Genomic DNA, 18,786 nt, shown 5'->3' on the forward strand with positions numbered 1-18,786 from the left:
AGCACCTTGTTTAGCTCCCGTACAATAACCATATAAAATAATAAAAATATAAAAGAAGAATAAAATAACGTTTATTGATCGAACAGTCTAAGTATGACTGAGCCCAAAGTTGATCTTTAGCCTACTACTGGACAATTATGTGGAATCCATATCCATATACGTAAGCGTTCAGGATCATGTCTAAACTGTGTTTGTGTCTGTACGTCTAACAACGTACTATCACAACCATGTGTCCCCAAAAATATACGTTATGGGTTTAATGAATTTAAACCCATAAATAAAGTGATATCTCATCTTGACGCCCCTGCACTGATGAAAAGTTATTCACATAGCCTAGTTGATGGGAAGTTAACTAGCTTGTCCCGTCAACAACGCCAGCCAGGGGGAGTCGAGGGATTTATTGTGTGTGTGTGTTGTGTGTGTGTGTGTGTGTGTGTGTGTGTGTGTGTGTGTGTGTGTGTGTGGGGGGGGGGGGGGGGGGGGGGGGGGGGGGTAGATACAGACTGGGTGACCCCCATCCCAACCTATGACTCACGTGCAGAGGCGGAGACTCCATATCGGATTCACTACCGGAGGACCGTCCCGTACGCACTACTCCGCTCTATGCGCTGAGAAAAACTTAATCCCCATCCCGAAATCAACAACCGCAAAATACTTTTTCCTCCTTTATTTACGCTTTGATTACAATGTGAAGAAAATGGCCGGGACAAGGTAAGTCGGGCTCTATCCATTTGAAACTGATACAAAGTTGACTGGAGAAAGTTTATTGCAGTTTACTTGCTTCGCTATAACCCCGCCGTCCCGACAGCAGACAGTGACTGTGGTGAACAAGACCACGCCACTCAATGGATAGTTGCATTGTTTCAGTGTATGCAAGTTATTTTAACAAGTTTATAGGTAATTTAAACAACTTCAGTGTTTGTTACAGTTTGTGAAAATGAAATACACGATTGAGAAAATCCAGGAATGTGAAGAAAGTAGGTGGCATAGATTTTTCTGAATGGTTGAAATTCAAATGGCATTTTGCTAACGTAAAACTGTGAGTGGTTTGACTGTGTTATGGCACATATTGGCAATTATAACATTATAAACTATTATGTGGCAGGCTAGCACAAGGCTTGGAAAACTGGGAGAAGTTTGTCACATAGGTTTCGTCTCACGTTGACAGTGTCAGTATTTTTGAAGTATATGGGGGAAAAGATTTAGCTTCCTTTCTTGGTTTTCCTATAATCACCAGGTTCCTCTTTTGATTTTTCTCAAACTGGTCCACAAATTGGCTCAGCTAACTCTTTGCTGTGGTTAAGAGACCAATAACCTAAACGGAAGACAAATGTTCCACAGCCCATTTGTTGCAATCCTTTTTTTACTGGTGGAAGCTAACTGGGGCTATTAGCTTTACTGGTTTGATCCACACATGTTGATATTCTCCACCATCTGCTTGGACTGCAGATGTGCATTAAAAACGTTGTTTAGCTTTCAAAAGTTGCTTGAGACAGATGGTTTGCTTTAATTCTTACTCTATTTAAAGCTACTGCATATGTTAGATATATAGGATAAGCTGGTTTGGTTCCCTTCTATTTTTAACCTCAACTGTTTAGGCATAATACACATAATTCATATAACAGTGCAGGTTTAAACGTCTCATGGTAGTGCTGTGACTTTGCACAGTTCAGAGTTTTAATGGCTGAAATTGAAGTTTCCAGAATCTTTTGATGTCTTACATTCCTCCTCCGGTGGGACCTCCAGTTGTGTAATGAGTCATGTGGAGGGTCTGAGAAGCAGGCTGTCCAGATAGGAGTCATGTATATAGCCTGAGGCAGTTCAGGTTGACATGCTACACCAACCTGACTTCCTGGGCGCAGCAGTTTTCTACCTCTCCCTGCCCAGCCGGTCCTACCATCTCATAAGCTGTTGGTAGCATCTGCTTGGTGTTGGTTTCTGCAGACGTGTTCACTTCTCCATCTGTGTAACACAACAACACATCATACTCCAGTTTGGTCCATGCCATTAGCCTTGCAGCCTCCCACAACTTCTCTTAAGTTAGACTGTGTGAGCTAAGAGGAGCTACAATAGGATGTTTTCTCACTGTTTACTCTGCTGGCTCACAATAGCAGGCAGACAAAAGAGAACAAAACACAGCATTCCCCTAGCAACGTTACCCTGGTTAAAGGTGGGCCTTTTGACAATGACAATGCTAAGGCAGGACGTCCATCCTACAATGGATCTGACGATAGACCTGTTTGATTGGCCCATTGAGAGGAAGCGTGGTTTTGAACATTGTGCTCCAGTGCCAATTGCTTGTTTTGGGTTGTGACATGTTGAAACAATGATGAAAGATCTATGGACGAGATTTTTCTTTTTTCTTTTTTTTTTCAGGATTTGAGTTTTTTTTTAGACAACTTCAAATCCTGTTTTCCAGCTTTCCACCCCTTCTTTGCTGCTTTTTTTTTTTACTGTAATGCTGGTCACATCCCTGAAGATCAATGTTCTTAACACTCTGTACACGCTTTTGATCCGACTTTGATTCTCTAAGACCCACCACAAAGACGATGTAGCCAGGTCGGGGTGATTTGTCCGACCACATTTGTCTATCCCTGTACAACCGCTGACATTTTGAACCCTTCCTCTGTGGGGATAAAGAGCTGGCTTAACTTCCTGACCCACACTTAGTTTAACCTGATGTTAAGTGTTCTGATCACCACTCGCTGGCATTATACAGGATAACATGTGGGTTTGGTCAGACCTTCTAGTGGGTGGTAAGGATACATATAAATGAGTCATCTGCTCTAAAGAGTTAAGTACTAGTCATAATTCTAGTGAGCTGTCATAGACACAAGGAAACTCACTGTGTTCTACGTAAAATCAATTAAAAAGCCCACAAAAGTAGTGCAAACCTGTTATAACAATATATATCAAACCCTCCTCCACAAAAGCACGCATGCACAGGCACCCACATGTACCTACACACCCAAACACAACCACACACACGCACACAGATATACTTAAATACACAGTGATGAAACCTAGTCAAAGGCTTCAGAGAAAAGAAATGTTTTAAGCCTACTTTTAAAAGAGGTTAGTGTCGGGACATTTCAGTGCCCCAGCCATAACCTCTTTGGAAGCAGTGTCCCATTTGACTCCTGCCACAACCTAAAAGTCTGTAATTATGAGGACAATATTAATCCATCTCTACACCATGGATCCCCAGCGATGGCCCCTTAGCTCATTATCTGCCACACTCCTCCCTTCAGGCCCAGACGGACCCAGCGTTAACATCTTCACCAGGCTGCTCTGCATTTCTAATCCTGGAGGACCTGCCGTCAGCAGCCCGACTTCCTCCAGAGGACAATCCGGACATTTCTTTCCTGTGTGGCTCCTTGGCCACCCACTGACCCCCCCTCACCCTGTAACTCTGCTCTGGGATTAGACTCTGGCCTCGTTTGTCATGTCAGCAGGGGCGGATTGGGGGGGGTGGTGTGGTCCAACTCAAAATGAAGTTACAGACCGCCACTGGTCATAGCTGAGGAGGTCAAAAACTAATGGAAAGTTTTTTTTAGACAGCAAGCAGATGGCAGAGGTTGAAGCAGCATAAGCTTTTCTTTTAAAGGCCCTGCAGAACATGTCTTCATTCGTTACATGTTTGACCCCAAACGATCGGACAAGATAAAGTTTGGGCAATGAATGCTGAGGTCTATTAAGCACAATTATATCCTAATCGGTTCATTCGTTTCTCTTGTTTGGACAAGTGACCCCATTGTTCGCTGGCTCTGACAGCTGGTGCAGTGGACAGAGAGGCTGGCCTGTATGTGGTAAACACTCTGATCCCTGTCCTCGGCTTCTCCTGCACATGTTCACTCTCGTCCACAGTCTTCTGACCTGAAAAGTCCCTATATGCTCTTAGACAAAGTGGGGAAAGGGGAGGATTTTAGGAAGGACATGGGCTGCTGTTGGTCAGGCTCGCCCCTATAAAAGGGGATTTAGTGACCCTGTTGCTGCCTTGTGTCTCATACAGACACTGACTGTTCTAGAGAGCGGAGAGGGGGCCGGAAGTTCCCAGCATTTCTGCTGAAGGCTGCTGCATTAGTGGGAGGAAGAGCAGGATGGCGGGACAAGACAATACTCTCCATACAGAAATCACAGGGCGCTGCTTCTCTGTGGTTAGTTTGTAGGCGGAGTGCGGAGAAGGTATCTAAAGTAGCATTCAAGACTGCCAACGCAAAAATGTTCTCCTGGAGCCATTGGCGAGGTATAGGCACTATTATCTCACACCTCATGAAGAATCGGCTTGTTGCAGTGGGGGCAAACATTGGCAGGGAGAGGGAATTAATTCACTCAGGCCATGTAAAATCGGTAGTTGGAAAGCAGCATGGGAAAGACTGGCCGTGCTGAAGGTGGTGGAACGACCTTGTGAGATCCGGTCTAATCCAGTGCCAAGAGAGGGGGAAACTGTCTCTAGATCTGGATTAGGGCAGCTGTTGAAGGAGGTCACCCCAGACCTCGTATACATGTCCCAAGCTCCTCCCCGTTGTGGCTCTGATTGGCTGGGCACCCCTGTGGGAAGGCAACAGAGAGAGTTCTCGTTGAATGAAGTCTGCCTGTTGATCTGACAACAGTGTGCATTGTTCTGTGCCATCACAGGCATTAGAATAGGGTGAGCTGCACAGGCTTTGTAATGCATATGATTGTGAGTCATCACAGGACATGCTTGTCAGCTAGGTAACCTTTTTTCTCTTCTCAGAGACCCCACAGGCTTACGTAAAACAAGACACCGTTGTGGAGTAAAACAAGCGGGGATATTTTTCTGACTTCTCCATCTCTCCTCATTGTAATGGAGCAGTGTGTTAATGTGCCCGTCTTTCACAGGGAGGTGGGGGATATATTCCTTTGTACCCTGCTGAGCACAACTGACAACTGGGCATTGTGCTGAAAGCTAGAAAGTTGTGTAAAGTCCACTCCTTTGCATTTTGAGTTGGACAATTGCATTCAAATAGACCCCATGTCCAATTATGGCACACCATATAGGCTAGTGTAGACCATCTGGTTCTCAGGGCTTCAGGTGTGTGGAGTCACTTAAGTGACTCAGAACTATATTCGTACTGTTCACAGGTGATACTAGACAAGATGAATGACTTCATTGGAAGAATATTGACTCATGCTTGGCAATTGCTGACATTTCCTAGTAATACGTCTCCTGCAGTAGAAATACTGCACGTGACTTTCTTTGGCAGAAATGAAATTGTGGTCACAGAAGGTGTGTAATGTGGTGGTGAAGTTTGTTTATGCTTTTACCAAGACATCAAGAAGCAAATTCAGATCAGCCAGGTGGGCCTGAGACACTTAAGTCCTCTATACCTGTGTGCTATCAAACTTCATCATGGCTTACAGCACTTGAGAAAATCATTTTCCACACAGCATTTTCCGTTCTTTATTGAGCAGTATCTAATTAATAAAAGGAACTTTAAGATGTATTATTGTGAAGATTCTTACTTATATGCCTCATGCCGAATACGCCATGGGACTGTACTGTATCTATACTGTTTTCAGCAGTTCAGTACAGTAATAACAGAACTGCCACACCCAATATCAACAGCTTGTTAACGTCTTATCCTTGCACACTGGCTGTCTAGTCGCAGGCCTTATGGAGGTGAACCGGGCGACAGAGTGAGATCAAGAATCTCCCCCTCTGTTCTTCTTTATCCTCCCACCCTGGCCTTGTTCTCTCTGCCAGGCATGTGGCTTCCCGGCTGTTTGGTTTTAAAGCGCTTTACCTCTCTTCCCCTCCTTGGCACCCTGCCTCTCCTGCGCCTTGGTCGGCTCGCACACGGCCGGCTCTATCATGCCTGACGTGTCCCGCTGTGAAAAACGACCCCTGCGCCTCGTTTGCCAATGTCAGCAGAGGACGAGTGAGGAATGGACACCAACAACTGCTGCTGAAGGGTGACAGAGAAAGAGGGGAGGGGAGGAGGAGTAGGGAGAAAAGGTATAGACCTGTTTGAGACGTGATCAACACTGCTGTCAGCTTTTAGAAGTCCCACAGGTAGGACTGATGCGTATATAATCCTCTTTGAACACCATTTATCACCCCAACATCCAGTCATCCATAGATTTTCACTCCCTTTTGGTCATATGAACTCTTCATGGGCAGTCGGTATGCAGCATGGATAGCCCCATGCCTAAAGGCAACGCAACCCCACCACACACACATACACAGGCCATAGTTATCTACAGAGGAAGGCATTTATCAGGGTATTTAACATTACAGTAGAGTTAATGAGATGGCAAATAAGCCCATAGAAATTCTAAACAGGGTTAGAAGTCTAAAGAAGGCAGAATGCAGCCTGTGGGCCTGGTTTAAGAAGCACTATCTTGTTAAAGTCGGAGAGCATTATAACAAGTGCACATCGTCTCACCCCCTAGCATTAACTTTATGAGGGTTGCTGTGGGGATGAATGCCAAGTCGCCTCTCAGAAGTCCATTACTCTGTAACAGACTCGGCAGTCCTTGTGCCGGTTTGTTTGTTGTTAAATTATACACGACACAAACGCATACACAGAAACCAATTGTGCTTTGGGTTTTTGTGACCCCTGACCCGGGTGGAGCGGCAGGAACGGGAGGTGTTAAACAAAAGGGCCAAAGAATGCTTGTATGACAGGTGCAGGGCTTTTTTCTGTCATCTGAAACATGTGCACTCTCCCCTCTCCCTCTGATTGTTCGGGACGGCCTGGGCAGGGTGTGGGAGCCTGCCAGCCCATCCTGCACAATGATGACCCGCATGTCCCAGCTCTGTTTCAAACAGAAACAGCATTTGGTTCAACAAAGGCTGATCGTCATCACGCAACTGTAAATGAACTGAGCTCCGTTCCATAAAACCAGCAACCAGACATCCTGACTGCAGCTTGGATGTGATCAAAAAGAAACAACAAAATGACACGCAGAAATATAACCGTGTCACCTCAGTATGTAAATTTTAAAGTGGAAAGTGTGGCCAAATACTGTTTTCCCTGAGTCTTATTGAGCGTGCCTCCCCGTTTGTTCCAGTGCAGCCATTCCTTTCCAGTGCTGCTGAGCCGTTGATGGTGTTACACATGCTAGAGCTGTTGCCCTGTTCCACTCCAGTAAAGGGGACCGTGGCCACAGCGCTCACTGTGCCAGGTTCATGGTTACGCTCCGAGTTAGTCACAGCTACTGGAGCTACTGCCAGGCACACTCGGTAGTCGGTTCATGTCCCTACTCTTGTTTTACAATATTTAGATAAGCAGGTTGCCTAGCAGCCTTGCTGAATAGACTTTGTACATGGTTTATACATAATCAAACAGAAGTCCGCCTTTGGCAGATCACTGCGTGTATCATATTGAGGTACAGGCCTCTGCCTGCTCGATGACAGCAAATTACCGTTGAAAAAACATTAACAGTCTTTCTCAGCATAACACAGGTTTGGGGTCCCATTGTTGTTTCTACACTTTTGATAGGGTTTTGTAAATTGTGCTGCTAGGTGAGTAAATGCCTTTCTCTTCTCTTAGCAGAGACTTTTATTTTTAAAGCCAGTATCTGAGGAGAAAGGATGTTTTATGTCTCTAAATCGGAAATAGCAGGTCTGTAAATATACCGGCCAGGGCGGACCTTGGCACTTGTTGCTGTGGCTGGTGAACAGAGCGCTAAGGTTTCCTAGATGAATGGCAGGCCCTGTGTGAAACAGCAGCCCGCCTGGGTCCACCAGGGACAGTCACAGGCCACAGAGGCCGACTCAGAATAGTCTGTTGTAAGGAGAGGTTAGAGGTTACTTTACGAGAGTACTAAATGGTAAATGGGAGCTTAACTGGCTCACTGGTGCCTATTGTGTCACCTTAACACATTTATGGACAAATGAATGCAATAATACCCCCATTTGGCTTGATTTCTGACGTCCTATCTGTCCATCAAAAATGCCACAATGGCATTGGAGCGTTAAGCTGCATTTCAGCCATTACTAGATTGTCTGATAAAAAGCTGCTGCTCTTGTCTGGTCAAAAAGCTAAGCTACTCAGAGCAAAAAAATCTTTCTCTGTGTACAGTTTATCTTTCTGATGGAATCAACAGTCACATTGGTATTTGAGTTTGATTGAAATCCAAAGCTGAACAATGACACAAGGCTGTGTGTTGCCCTATTTCTGGACAATGTATTGTCCAGTCCTCTATGTTTTCCACTGCTGGGAAAAGTGCCATTTACACTTTGAGTTGGCTTAGAACAATGGAGCAGATTCCATGAGCTATATTCTGTTGTTTCCCTTGCTCTGGGAAACTGCTCTCAGATCTACAGTTATTTTTGGAGTTGACTGTAAATTGTAGATGATAGATGAAGTATTTCTTCTTCGCAAGGAGACCTCTGGCACATCGGGACAGGGAGAAACAGGATGGTTAAGAGGGTGTGTTTGTGTGTGTGTGTTTGTGTGCGTGCAAGCATGTGTCAGTTTTGGCCTCTTGGTCTCTGTGCAGAGCTCCGTTGCGTGCTCTGTGTTGTAGAGGTGTCTTTTTTTACAGTTTGACAAGCCATATTTTTAGTCACTCTGGAATAACCATCGGCTGCTGAAACTTCTCCTTGACCCAAATGGGAGACAACGACCCTGTGTGCCATGGGAGAGCAGAGAATGTGTTCTCCCATCAAGAGAATGAGATTGAAACACCATTGTTAAAGATACACTTCACCACAAAACAGTTCCAAAATATTCCAAAGCTGTGAACAGTCTTGCAAAATTTTGTTTGGTTTAAGAGTTTTTCTCTTAAACTCTTAAAGTTGTTAACCGTGTCATGTCATCCGGTGTATACTGAACCCCTGTTGTGTTAATGAGGGTTCAGTGAAACAATGTAGGTTAGATGGAAAGAAAAGCATGGCCCAAATCCTCAGTTAGGGATAGACTGTTGGAAAAATAGTTTCCATGAAATTAAATTGATATATATACTTAGACTAGAGAATCAAAGCATAGCGACCAATTATTTAATCAACTAAAAGAACATCTTTCTGTAAATCTTTCTGTTAGAATCAGTTGCAGCCAAAGTAAGTGCAAACTAGGAGGTAAATTATCAGAAAAATGCCCCTTTAAGGAGTCAATATTTTTCCGCTTGCTCCTAAACACAGTATTAGTTTACTGCTCACATAGCTGTTATTTTTCATCTCCGCATCGTATCCGTGCCAATGTTTACTGAAGGCAGTGAGGTGCTGGTTTAGGGCTACACAAACCCTTTATTCTAATAGGGGTCTCCCCTACATACAAGTCTGCTTCAATTAGATTGAGTTTTCCAGAGGTAAATCAGGTGCCGTGTCCTTTGGTCATAGGACAACGCGTGTGTAATAAGTTAATTATAGTTCATTATAAAACATTTCGGCTGGAGTTTAACTTCGCCGAGCTGGTGCAGACTGCATTCCAAACCATTTATGAACATTTGCAGCGAGAGGCTGACTGCCTCGGTCGTTCAGAGACCTGCGCTTTACTTTTATGTCTCCCTCTCTCATCAGTGAGCAAATGGCCTTGGGTAGAGTAGGTTTAGCTTGGCCATGGTGTTACAGACACCTCTCTTCACCAACTTCTCACCAGGAATCAGTAGCTACCAGGGTGGCTTTCAATTCATTTACAATTCATTCACTTAAGGAAGTTGGATCACTTCAAAATACAACAGCAAGAAAACTTTTGCCATAAAAGGTTTTCTTATATCTAATCTATTAAAAAAATAGATATATTGGAATTACAAATTCAATTTGTAATCTAAATTTTGGGAATTCAAAGTGTATTGACCTCAACCCTGGTAACTGCAGTATCTCTTCATCTTAAAGAGGTTCTCCACAGTAATGTAAAGCAGGTAAGGGATGTCACACTTCAGTCACATGGCATTAAACAAACCCGTATAATGGAAGTTTCTCATGTTGTGTAAGTAATCCCAGAAGCGATGTTCCAGGAATATCAGAACCTGACCACCGGTCTGTCTTCCTGCTTATCTGGTCGTGTCAACAGAGCCCAGCGGGCTCGCTCTCAGCACTAAATGCTGTTTATTTACCCAGAAGGAAAAGTCCTTATGCAACCATTACACCCCATACTGCTCCCCTCCGGTCAGCCGTGGCTTTTGCAGTTGACCCTCAAACCCTGGTTTCCTGTCAGGGTGTTGAGGACGCAGTGTGGCCCTTTACATGCTATCCTGGCCACCTCTCACCAGCGTTATTGCTCTTTCACTGATTCCCAATATAGTCACAGCAGCAGTGCTGCACCGCTGCTATGAAGATTTGGAACTCAATGAAAGCATAGGCGGGACACATTCTCTGCTTTATTTCACTCCATGTTTGATATTGGAGTATAGATGTGCGATCCATGAGCGATTGGTTTGTTTTGTTTTAGGCGGAAACACTGCATTTACAATAATGTAATGACAAACACAGAGTTGAATAGCAAGGAATCCAGCGTGGAGAGATCAGGTTCTCTGTGTGGGAATGCCTCTTTAGGAAGCTGGGAGAGCAGTAAAGGGACGAAGGCTTGGGTATGTGTGGGGCGGTATTGACTGCTTAGGCCTCTGCTTTGAATGCCCCATTATTTGAAGCGCTTCCCCCCATTAAGCCGGCGTGGATCTAATCAGTGTTAAAGTCGTCTCCTCAGACAGTGGGGCCTCGCTGTAGGACCCTCTCTTTTGTGAGCAGTCAGACTTGTAAACAACAAAACTCCCCTATAATGATCCCAACCCCTGATCACACACAAACACCCTCACACAGACAAACAGTCAAACTGTTTCCCTCTGATTCACACATTGCGCACTAACATTTCTTAATCTTTACCTCTGGCACATTATAGACTTTGGCAGCTATTGCCTTTAAGAAAAACATAGGGCTGGTGTAAATTTCCCTACTCTAAGAGAATCCTCTCTTTTCTTTGTCCCATGTGGGTTAGAAATGCAACATTAAAACCATGTTGAGTGTTGAGAGCGGGGCTTTATCTGTGCCTGGTGTGAGTGACAGGGCCAGATGGCTTCCCAGCGTAGAGCAGTGACTCATGGGTAGGCAGGCTGTGGAAGGCTCCTTTATCCCCTCCATGTTCTCTCTATGTTTACCTGGCTGTTGGAAGATAATATGGAGAGCCTGGGCCTGGTGTGGGCAACAGAGAAGAGAAGGCTTAGGCCTACACCTGATAGATCGGCACAGCAGATCTACTCAAGGCTGTGCAGTTCAAAACGGAGAGCAGCGGTTGTTCCCAGTGAGGTTTGTAGCCAGCAGAGTAACATGGTAACCCTGGCAGACCTGACTGGCACCATGCTCCTCTGTGTCTATTTCTGAGGCCAGGGGCGGGCACAGGGTTGATTTGGCAGCCACACAAGGAACCAATGTGGGTATTTGGTGGTCATTGTGGGCACTATTGCCCACGCTGGGCATCATGCCCCCTCTCATCGCCACAGGTAGCCTGGACAGCGGGCTCGTATCGCTGTGACTGGCGTGACAGGAAAAAAAGAGCTTTTCTATACTGAGGAGGCTGGGAAAAGATCCAAACCTATGGCAGATTCCAATAACACTAATCCCTCCCCATCGGCCTTGTTCTTTCAAAGATACTAGGCCGGACTTGGATGGGTTACAGCGAAAAGAAAAAGGCTAGCCTTGACAGACCCTCAAGTTGTCATTATACAAGCGAAGAGGATGGAGCGTTGTGATTTATTGGATATTTTGTGTTCACGGTGGAGCTTTTTCCTCAACTCTGTACCTCTATCTCCTAATTCCTGTCCTCCCTCGCTCTGGCCTTCAACTGTGATGCTTAGTCCAGTGAATGGACTCTCGCTGGCTGTTCTCAATGTTCCCACATGGATTTGTTGGCACAGTTAAGGCCGCTCTGCATTAGGGAACTAGATCAAAGGAGACATAATGGAGCCCTCTAAAGGGTAGCATGACCTGGATATATAGCACCAGCAAACTGCAGCACTTGCTTATTTGTCATGCTTTTTTTTGTTGACCCTGATTTTTTGTAGGTAGCTGTAGCATAGGCCCATAACCTGGGGTGATATCGTTCATTGGCAATCTACGCTTATTCGTTTAACACAGATAGAGAGTGTCCTACTATTTCTCTGAAATTCAGTTCACGGTCTAATTACGTCTGAGATTGGTTGTCCCTCTTATCTATGACCTGTACATTTCTGTAAATTGGGTTGTCTGTTTGTGTATTTCTCTCTCCCTCTCTTTCTCTGTCTGTCTCTCTGTCTCTGTCTCTCTCTCTCTCCTGCACCCCCGCTCTGTCTCTCTTTGTGCGTTGTGCTGAGCTAGCTGTTGTTAGCCGGTTTTGTTGGACTGTAGTTCAGCTAGGTGGTTTTTGCATTAGTAGCACTGAGAGCGTATGGTTCTCTTTGGGCCCTGCTGACTCCATGCCTGGTGTCTCACTGAGAGTGTCCACCTGTCTCCTTAGTCAGGGAGCGTACCACACACACACACACACACACACACACACACACTGTTGCAGTGATGACATCACTGCTGATACATACACACACACACACGCTTACAGATGGACACATGCAGGGGACACAAACATTCACACTCTCTCCATATGGACAAGTGGGCATTTTCATGCTTCTCAGTCTGTCAAACAGTGTGAGTTGTTTACAGCTTGTCTAGTTGATGAGTACTCAGGCGTGACCGTGGCTTCTGTAATGTGTCATCATATCCTGGTGGTGAATAATCTGTTGCCATTTTCAGCTGTAAAAAACACTTTTCCCTATTTATGTCGTCTGTTCTAATGATCCCCTTCTTCTCTTTCTCTTCACTCAGCTCTGATTGGGTGGAGATCCTGGAGCCGCGCTCTCGAGAGCGCATGTATGTGAACCTGACCACCGGCGAGTGCGGCTGGGAACCCCCGCTAGGCGCTCCTGTCCGCCAGGCTGACGGCAACCAGTGGTGGGAGCTGTTCGACCCCCACAGTGGCCGTTTCTACTATTATAACTCTGCCGGGCGTCGCACCGTCTGGCATCGACCCCAGGGAGGAGATATAGTGCCCCTCTCCCAGCTCCAGGCCATGAAGCGCTGCAGTGAGGCCAAGCGGGTTGCGGGTTCCGTGGAGAGGCACCACCATGGGACCACGGGGAGTATCGGCAGCGTAGGGAGCCAGGGGCGCCGCACCCCTCTGCTTGAGCAGGACAGAGACACCCCACTCCCCAGAGCCCCAGAGACCGCTGAGAAAGAGACCGCCGACCCCGAGCCGGAGCCGGCAGCAGACGACAGATCCCAGGGAGACGGCAGCAGCACTGAACACAGTGCAGATGGCAGCAAAGAACCGCAGAGGTAAGCCTGACCTAAACTTTACCACCAGACCGCGGCAGCTTCTACTGTAAAGCCGGAAAGGGAATTGTGCTTAATCATTAGGGGATCATATTACCAGGAGAAATGGGGGGAAATGTGATAGTCATCACAGCATGTGGCACAGTGACTCCTAATGACTTTCAAATGCTCAGGCTATAAGAACTCATTGGATTATTTTGACTTTTGACCAGCCAGGCTGATCTCAAACTGCCTTTCTATTTTCATTCTCACTTATCTGAACATTCCATATGTCCCCTGTTTCCATAGTATTGCCTGTGAACCGTGCACGGTCATTTCAGCAAATCGCTACCAAATGGGGAGATGGGGGTGCAGTCATATTATAGAGCATGACATTTCCCCCCTCTCGCTAGTGGTGTTGGTGCAGAGTGGCCCCTAACAGTAAACCATTCAGAGACCCCATCATGTGCTTGGCGTTGTGGCCTCGTCCAAACCACCATCTCTCCCTCCCAGCCAGATTCCAGACATGCCACTTCTATTTCCCCTGGCCCAGGGCCACTGGGGCCGTCTTAGTGTCCTTCTGTGTGCTCACCACCACCCCACTCTGCTCTGCTCCTATGCTCATTTCATTTTCCTAAAACAAACCTAGGCTCCAGGCCATCAAAGACTGTAACGCCTCTGATGGGTGTAAGCTCAAACCATCTTGGGCCAAATGTGACTGGATGCACTCATTCGATGTAATTTCAGGGTTTAAAGATATGTGTGTAAATACATAGCATGCATGAGAGGCATGTGAGAGAGTGTTGTCTGTTTAGGGCTGATAACAAGCAGAACCGCTACATTCCATCTGGCTATAAACAGGCGAACCCTGCTGTTTCTAGAGGCTCTGCAGCAGCGACTCGGGCTCTCCGGTTCCTCCTGGCTCTTCTTGCACCTCACCTTGGCCAGTAGGAGGCCTCATCTCTGGCCCTCCGACCCCTTGGGATTACGTAAAGGTAGAGGGGGAACCAATCGTTCAGCCAAGGCTGTTGAAGGATACTCCTGGAGGCCTCCTCGCATTGCCCCTGGTGTGTGTGGGGAGTGTTAAAACTCCCCACAGGGTCCTGCTCTGCCCCAGTGACTCAACCTTTCCCAGAACCCTTTCTGTCTCCCCCCCCCAAAACAATGGCCAGCTGTGTTCCTGAGAGTAAGGCTGACGAGTCTTTAGCCCACAGAGGCTTGATACCCTGCTTAGCCATATGGCGCCTCACATGCTCACCGGCCACCCTCTCTTAGCAGGTAATTAGAAACCACCACGCAATGCAGAGAGAGGGTGGAATGTGACAGCTCAAAATGGATGAAAACAAACTGGGTCGTCTGATGTTTGGGCTTAGGGAGTAGCAGCTCAGAGACATTCTCTTCTTCAGCTAGCAGCCAGACTTATTGATAATGACAAGGATCAGCGGGTAAGAGCAAGGGAGAAGGTTGAAGCGAAGACGAGTTGGAAGGGTCACAGTGGTTTGAGGTCCGCTAATTGTACTGTCCCGCCCAGAACAGAAAAGTGTTGGGGACTTTCATGAGGCTATTGTCCTCTTCCACTTTTTGGCCATGCTATTTTCGGTCATAGCTTTTTTAGTTCTATAGGGTATTTCTATTTTTTAAGGTTCCTCAATTTTGTCCTTGAAAGTCTGAGCTATTTTAGACATGTCATGTTCTTTTTCTTCCTATTTTCTTCATTGCTGAAGACAAGAGATGAGGACTTAATAGTTTATGACTTTTGAAAAACAATGCCGTTTTTTGTGGAAATGGGACAATCCCAGTTCTTCCATTGCCAGTTTTGTTTTGCTCTATGAATAAATCAGGGGAGGGGTCATAAAAGATTGACGAGTCTCTAAAGTTTCCACACAACACACCATCTGTATTATTCTATGCACTGGCTGGTTGATTCAGCTTCCTTTCTCTTTCTCTCCCTCCCTCTCTTTGTAACTACAAAGGCTCATATCTGTGTTTGTGTACGAACATGCTTGTAGGAAGCGTAGGCCTGGGGTTGTGCTTGTGTGTGTCGAGTGGTGTGCCAAATCTGTTACTCATTGGCCAAGTCTTATCACATGTCCTGGGAATTTCTGAGTATTTTGAGCGTATGGAGCTCATCAGGAAAATACCTTTGTCTCCAGGGATAAACATGCCAATCACGGCAAGGCAAGCTGATCTGTTAGCATGATGTAGGGCTGAAAGGTGTTACAGATCATCTAGCTTGTAACATCTGTACTGGATTTCACCCAGCTTTCACAGTGTGTGTCTGTGTGTTGTTATGTCATCTACCAGGTAACATATGTACAGGATTTCACCATAGATAACCTGTGATCTTTTTGTGTGTGTGTGTGTGCGGGTGTGTGCACATGCTCGCTGTGTGTGGGCTGCTTCCCATACTGCTTTCAAGTTACAGAAGACATGCTGGGTTTGAGTGGATGTTAAATGTCTGCTGAAGACGTATGACAGCGCGGTGTAAGGCAACCCAGAAGTGACCCAGGATGGTTCACATCAGGGTCACAGCCCTCCATTGTCCTGTGGGTTGGTCTGGAGGCTGTAATGGACCACTAAAAGGAAGAAAGACCCTCACTTAAGCCCAATTGTCCCCCAGGGTCAACTGAGAGCTTTCTCTAAGCAGGAAGTTTAGGTACGCTGAATAGTGAACACCAAATGACTAGTATGTGCTCTCTCATTTAGCCCTGTAATGATATAGCGGCGCTCCAAAGACCGACTGCATTCAATCTGAGGCAGTCAGGCTGACATTAGACACTTGAAACTTGCCATTCCAGATTGTTAACTAGCTTTAACGCATGCAGATTCCTGTGGAGAGATTCTCATGAAACCTTGTACAGGCATTGGTATATCAATAACTTTGTAAACTCAGTTCTCTGAAGGGTGTTACATTGCTTATTTGTGAACCGACTGTACCAAGTTTGAATCAGCTTCCACCCATTGAAGAGGAGACAAGATAGCTGGCTTTATTTAGACAGTGTGTGATGAGTTCCAGGTGCTTAAAGGGATGCCACTTTTTATTTTAGTTGGTTGTTTTCATTTTAGCAGACAATTTGGGGGGAAATAAAGGGTAAATGTAGAAACTATCCTCCAAGGTGACAAGTGTCAGGTGAGGTGAAATGAAATATCCTTTTCACTTTCATGTTTCCATTTTGGGGAAGTTTTATTTTAGCTGGAAGGTCAAAAAAAAACCTCCTGCATATGAAAGTAAAAGTAAACAAAAAACAGTTGAGATCTCCCTCATGTGCCTGTGACCGTCTGGCCGTGAGTCATGTAGGAGAAATCACCAGTAGATTTATTTAGGAAATGAGGAGGCGTCTTATGGGGTAGATATAGTTTTTAATGAGTCACACATTGTCTACATGTTTACAGCGGGAGCACAAGCCTCTCACGCTTTCATCTCTCACCACTCTGAGGACCTAGCCACAACATTTTACACACACTGGAAAGACTAAGGCTTGTTTTATCTCCACACTGGTAAGCTCATTTCTTGTCTTTCTCCAGATGGCGTTTTAAGTCTGCCTATAATAATGTAGTAGGGTTTTTTTTTCCTCTGTGAAAGTTACACTTTGAACTCGCAATCTAGTTATGTGCCTCAGTGCTTTGGTCTGGTTAGCAGTGACAATTTCCTTATTTCTTTTTTATCTGCACGCCGTTTCTCCACACGTTCCACTTTTCACTCTCTCTCTCTCATAAATGCACAGTTTATGGCATTTTGGCTACGGTTTTATGTGTCTAATTGGAACAGTGTATCCAAAACCTCTTTTGTTTTATTTTAGATATCATTTAAGCACTGCTTTATACTGTTAGCTTTCCTTTCTGGTGGAGTGATGTGCTGGAATGTCTCCAGTCATGAAGGACCAGTGGCACCACATGTGAACTAGCCTCAGGCATGGAGCACAGACTGCTTCAGCTGACTTGCAGAATGCTGGGAAGGTATTTTTCAGGGGTTTAATCTCATTCATTTTAATGGGAGATTACAGTTTTTTCTGCTTTGTTTGTGTCCCTGATCACATCCCTGAGTTATGGGAACCACACAGCAGTGGGGCTGCTATGGAGCAGCTTTCATGATTGTGAAGAGGATCCAGTTTTACCATGTAATCCAAAGAGTGTGCTCCAGTGGGATCTGTTTTCGCGTGAACAGATGTAGACGCACTATTCAGATTCCAGAGGCGGGTCTCTCCCTCTGGCGTCGAGTTGGGCTCGGCCTCGCTGTCACGCTGTCCCTTCAGCATGGAGACCAGGGATTCCAGTGGCTGTCCTCTGGCCCGGGCCCAGCGCTCCTCACTGGGTGGGTCAGCGGGAGCCACAGATATGTACAGCTGGTAGACATCTTGGCTCAGAGGAGGGAGGTGCGTCGGTTCAGCTGTTGCAGGACAGCTGGTTCTCTATCCCCTTGGAAGAGTCTTAAGGTCTCTCTTACAGGAACTAGGAGGCCATCACTTTACCCAAAATGCAATTTTTTAATGCTGCGGCTTGGGTTTTTTCATGTTGTATTGTTCAAAAGCGTGAAGGCAAATCAACTTTGAACACTGACGAAGTGGCTGCAACATTGTCCTCAGCGAATCCTCTTTGTCTTTTGGGTTTCCTTCCTCTACGCAGATCGCACTGATCCCATTGGCCTTTGCTCTGAGGTGTTTGTGTAGCAGGAGCTCGGCCTGTGCGACCTCATTTCCTCTTCCTGTCCAGCATATGATAATAATAACCCCTGTTTTTCAGACCCCACTATTCCCAGGGGATATATTTAAGAACTTCCAAATCCATATCCCTATCCGCCAAAGTGACTCAGCTGATGGCTTTTCCAACAACGGTTATTCCAGGCTAGAAAGAAAGAAAAGACAGAACATCTGCTGAGAGCATAGTCCCCATAGTATATTTAGATGGTTATTGAGACGATCTGACCACAGTAATATTCAGAACAGCGACAGAGGTATCTGGGACTGTGTTCATGAGTGTGAGACACCAGAGCCGGCGAGACTAATTGAAATTTGCTGACCGTTAAGTTGATTTGCTGCCCCACAGTCCAATCGAATTACCCAGTCGGGCTCCAAAGGGCCTCTAACTTCATTTTATCTTCCCTTCCTCTATGTTCCTAAAGGTCTCACATGCTAGCTCCAGGCTCTGAAGGAATGTGTTTGTAAGTGCGTATGTGTGTTTGTGTGTATGTGTTTGTGTGCACGTGCACATACAGTGTGTGTGTGTGTGTGTGTATGTGTGTGTAGGGGTGGAATAGCTGAACTGGAGATGATCACTTTGTAAACCGCGAGAGATCCAGAAAAATGTGGAGGGAGTTTTTATTTTCCCAGTGATAATAATCATGTTTTTTCTTCATGCCCCTGTGATAAATTGTTGCGTGTAACCGCTCCTTTAGCTAACATTCAACAAACACCTGACAGGCAGGCCGTTAGCATGCAACGCACCCTTTTTAAACAAAGTTCATTATGATTAGAGAAAGGGAAGCGTGGTGCTGGTGTGTCACTGCAGCAGTCCAGACCTGTTCAGCATCGGTTACATAAGAG

At 45.8% G+C, this 18,786-nt stretch overlaps 1 protein-coding gene across 2 annotated transcripts in view; it reads left to right on the forward strand.

Annotated features, from left to right (window-relative positions):
- The first annotated feature begins 583 nt into the window (after window positions 1-583).
- Window positions 584-18,786, forward strand: part of arhgap46a (Rho GTPase activating protein 46a) — a 33,470-nt gene continuing 15,267 nt past the window's right edge. For both annotated transcript variants that reach the window (XM_071515604.1, XM_071515605.1), the window contains exons 1-2: window positions 584-711; window positions 12,761-13,270. In XM_071515604.1, coding sequence (XP_071371705.1) covers window positions 698-711; window positions 12,761-13,270 — 524 coding nt within the window. In that variant the 5' untranslated portion in view covers window positions 584-697. The remainder of the gene's footprint in view (window positions 712-12,760; window positions 13,271-18,786) is intronic.

The sequence above is a fragment of the Centroberyx affinis genome, unplaced genomic scaffold (genome assembly GCF_046629955.1).
Source record: "Centroberyx affinis isolate AG114_WGS23_722 - 3 ecotype Tasmania unplaced genomic scaffold, CSIRO-AGI_Caff_v1 ptg000361l_1, whole genome shotgun sequence".
Lineage (NCBI taxonomy): Eukaryota > Metazoa > Chordata > Actinopteri > Beryciformes > Berycidae > Centroberyx > Centroberyx affinis.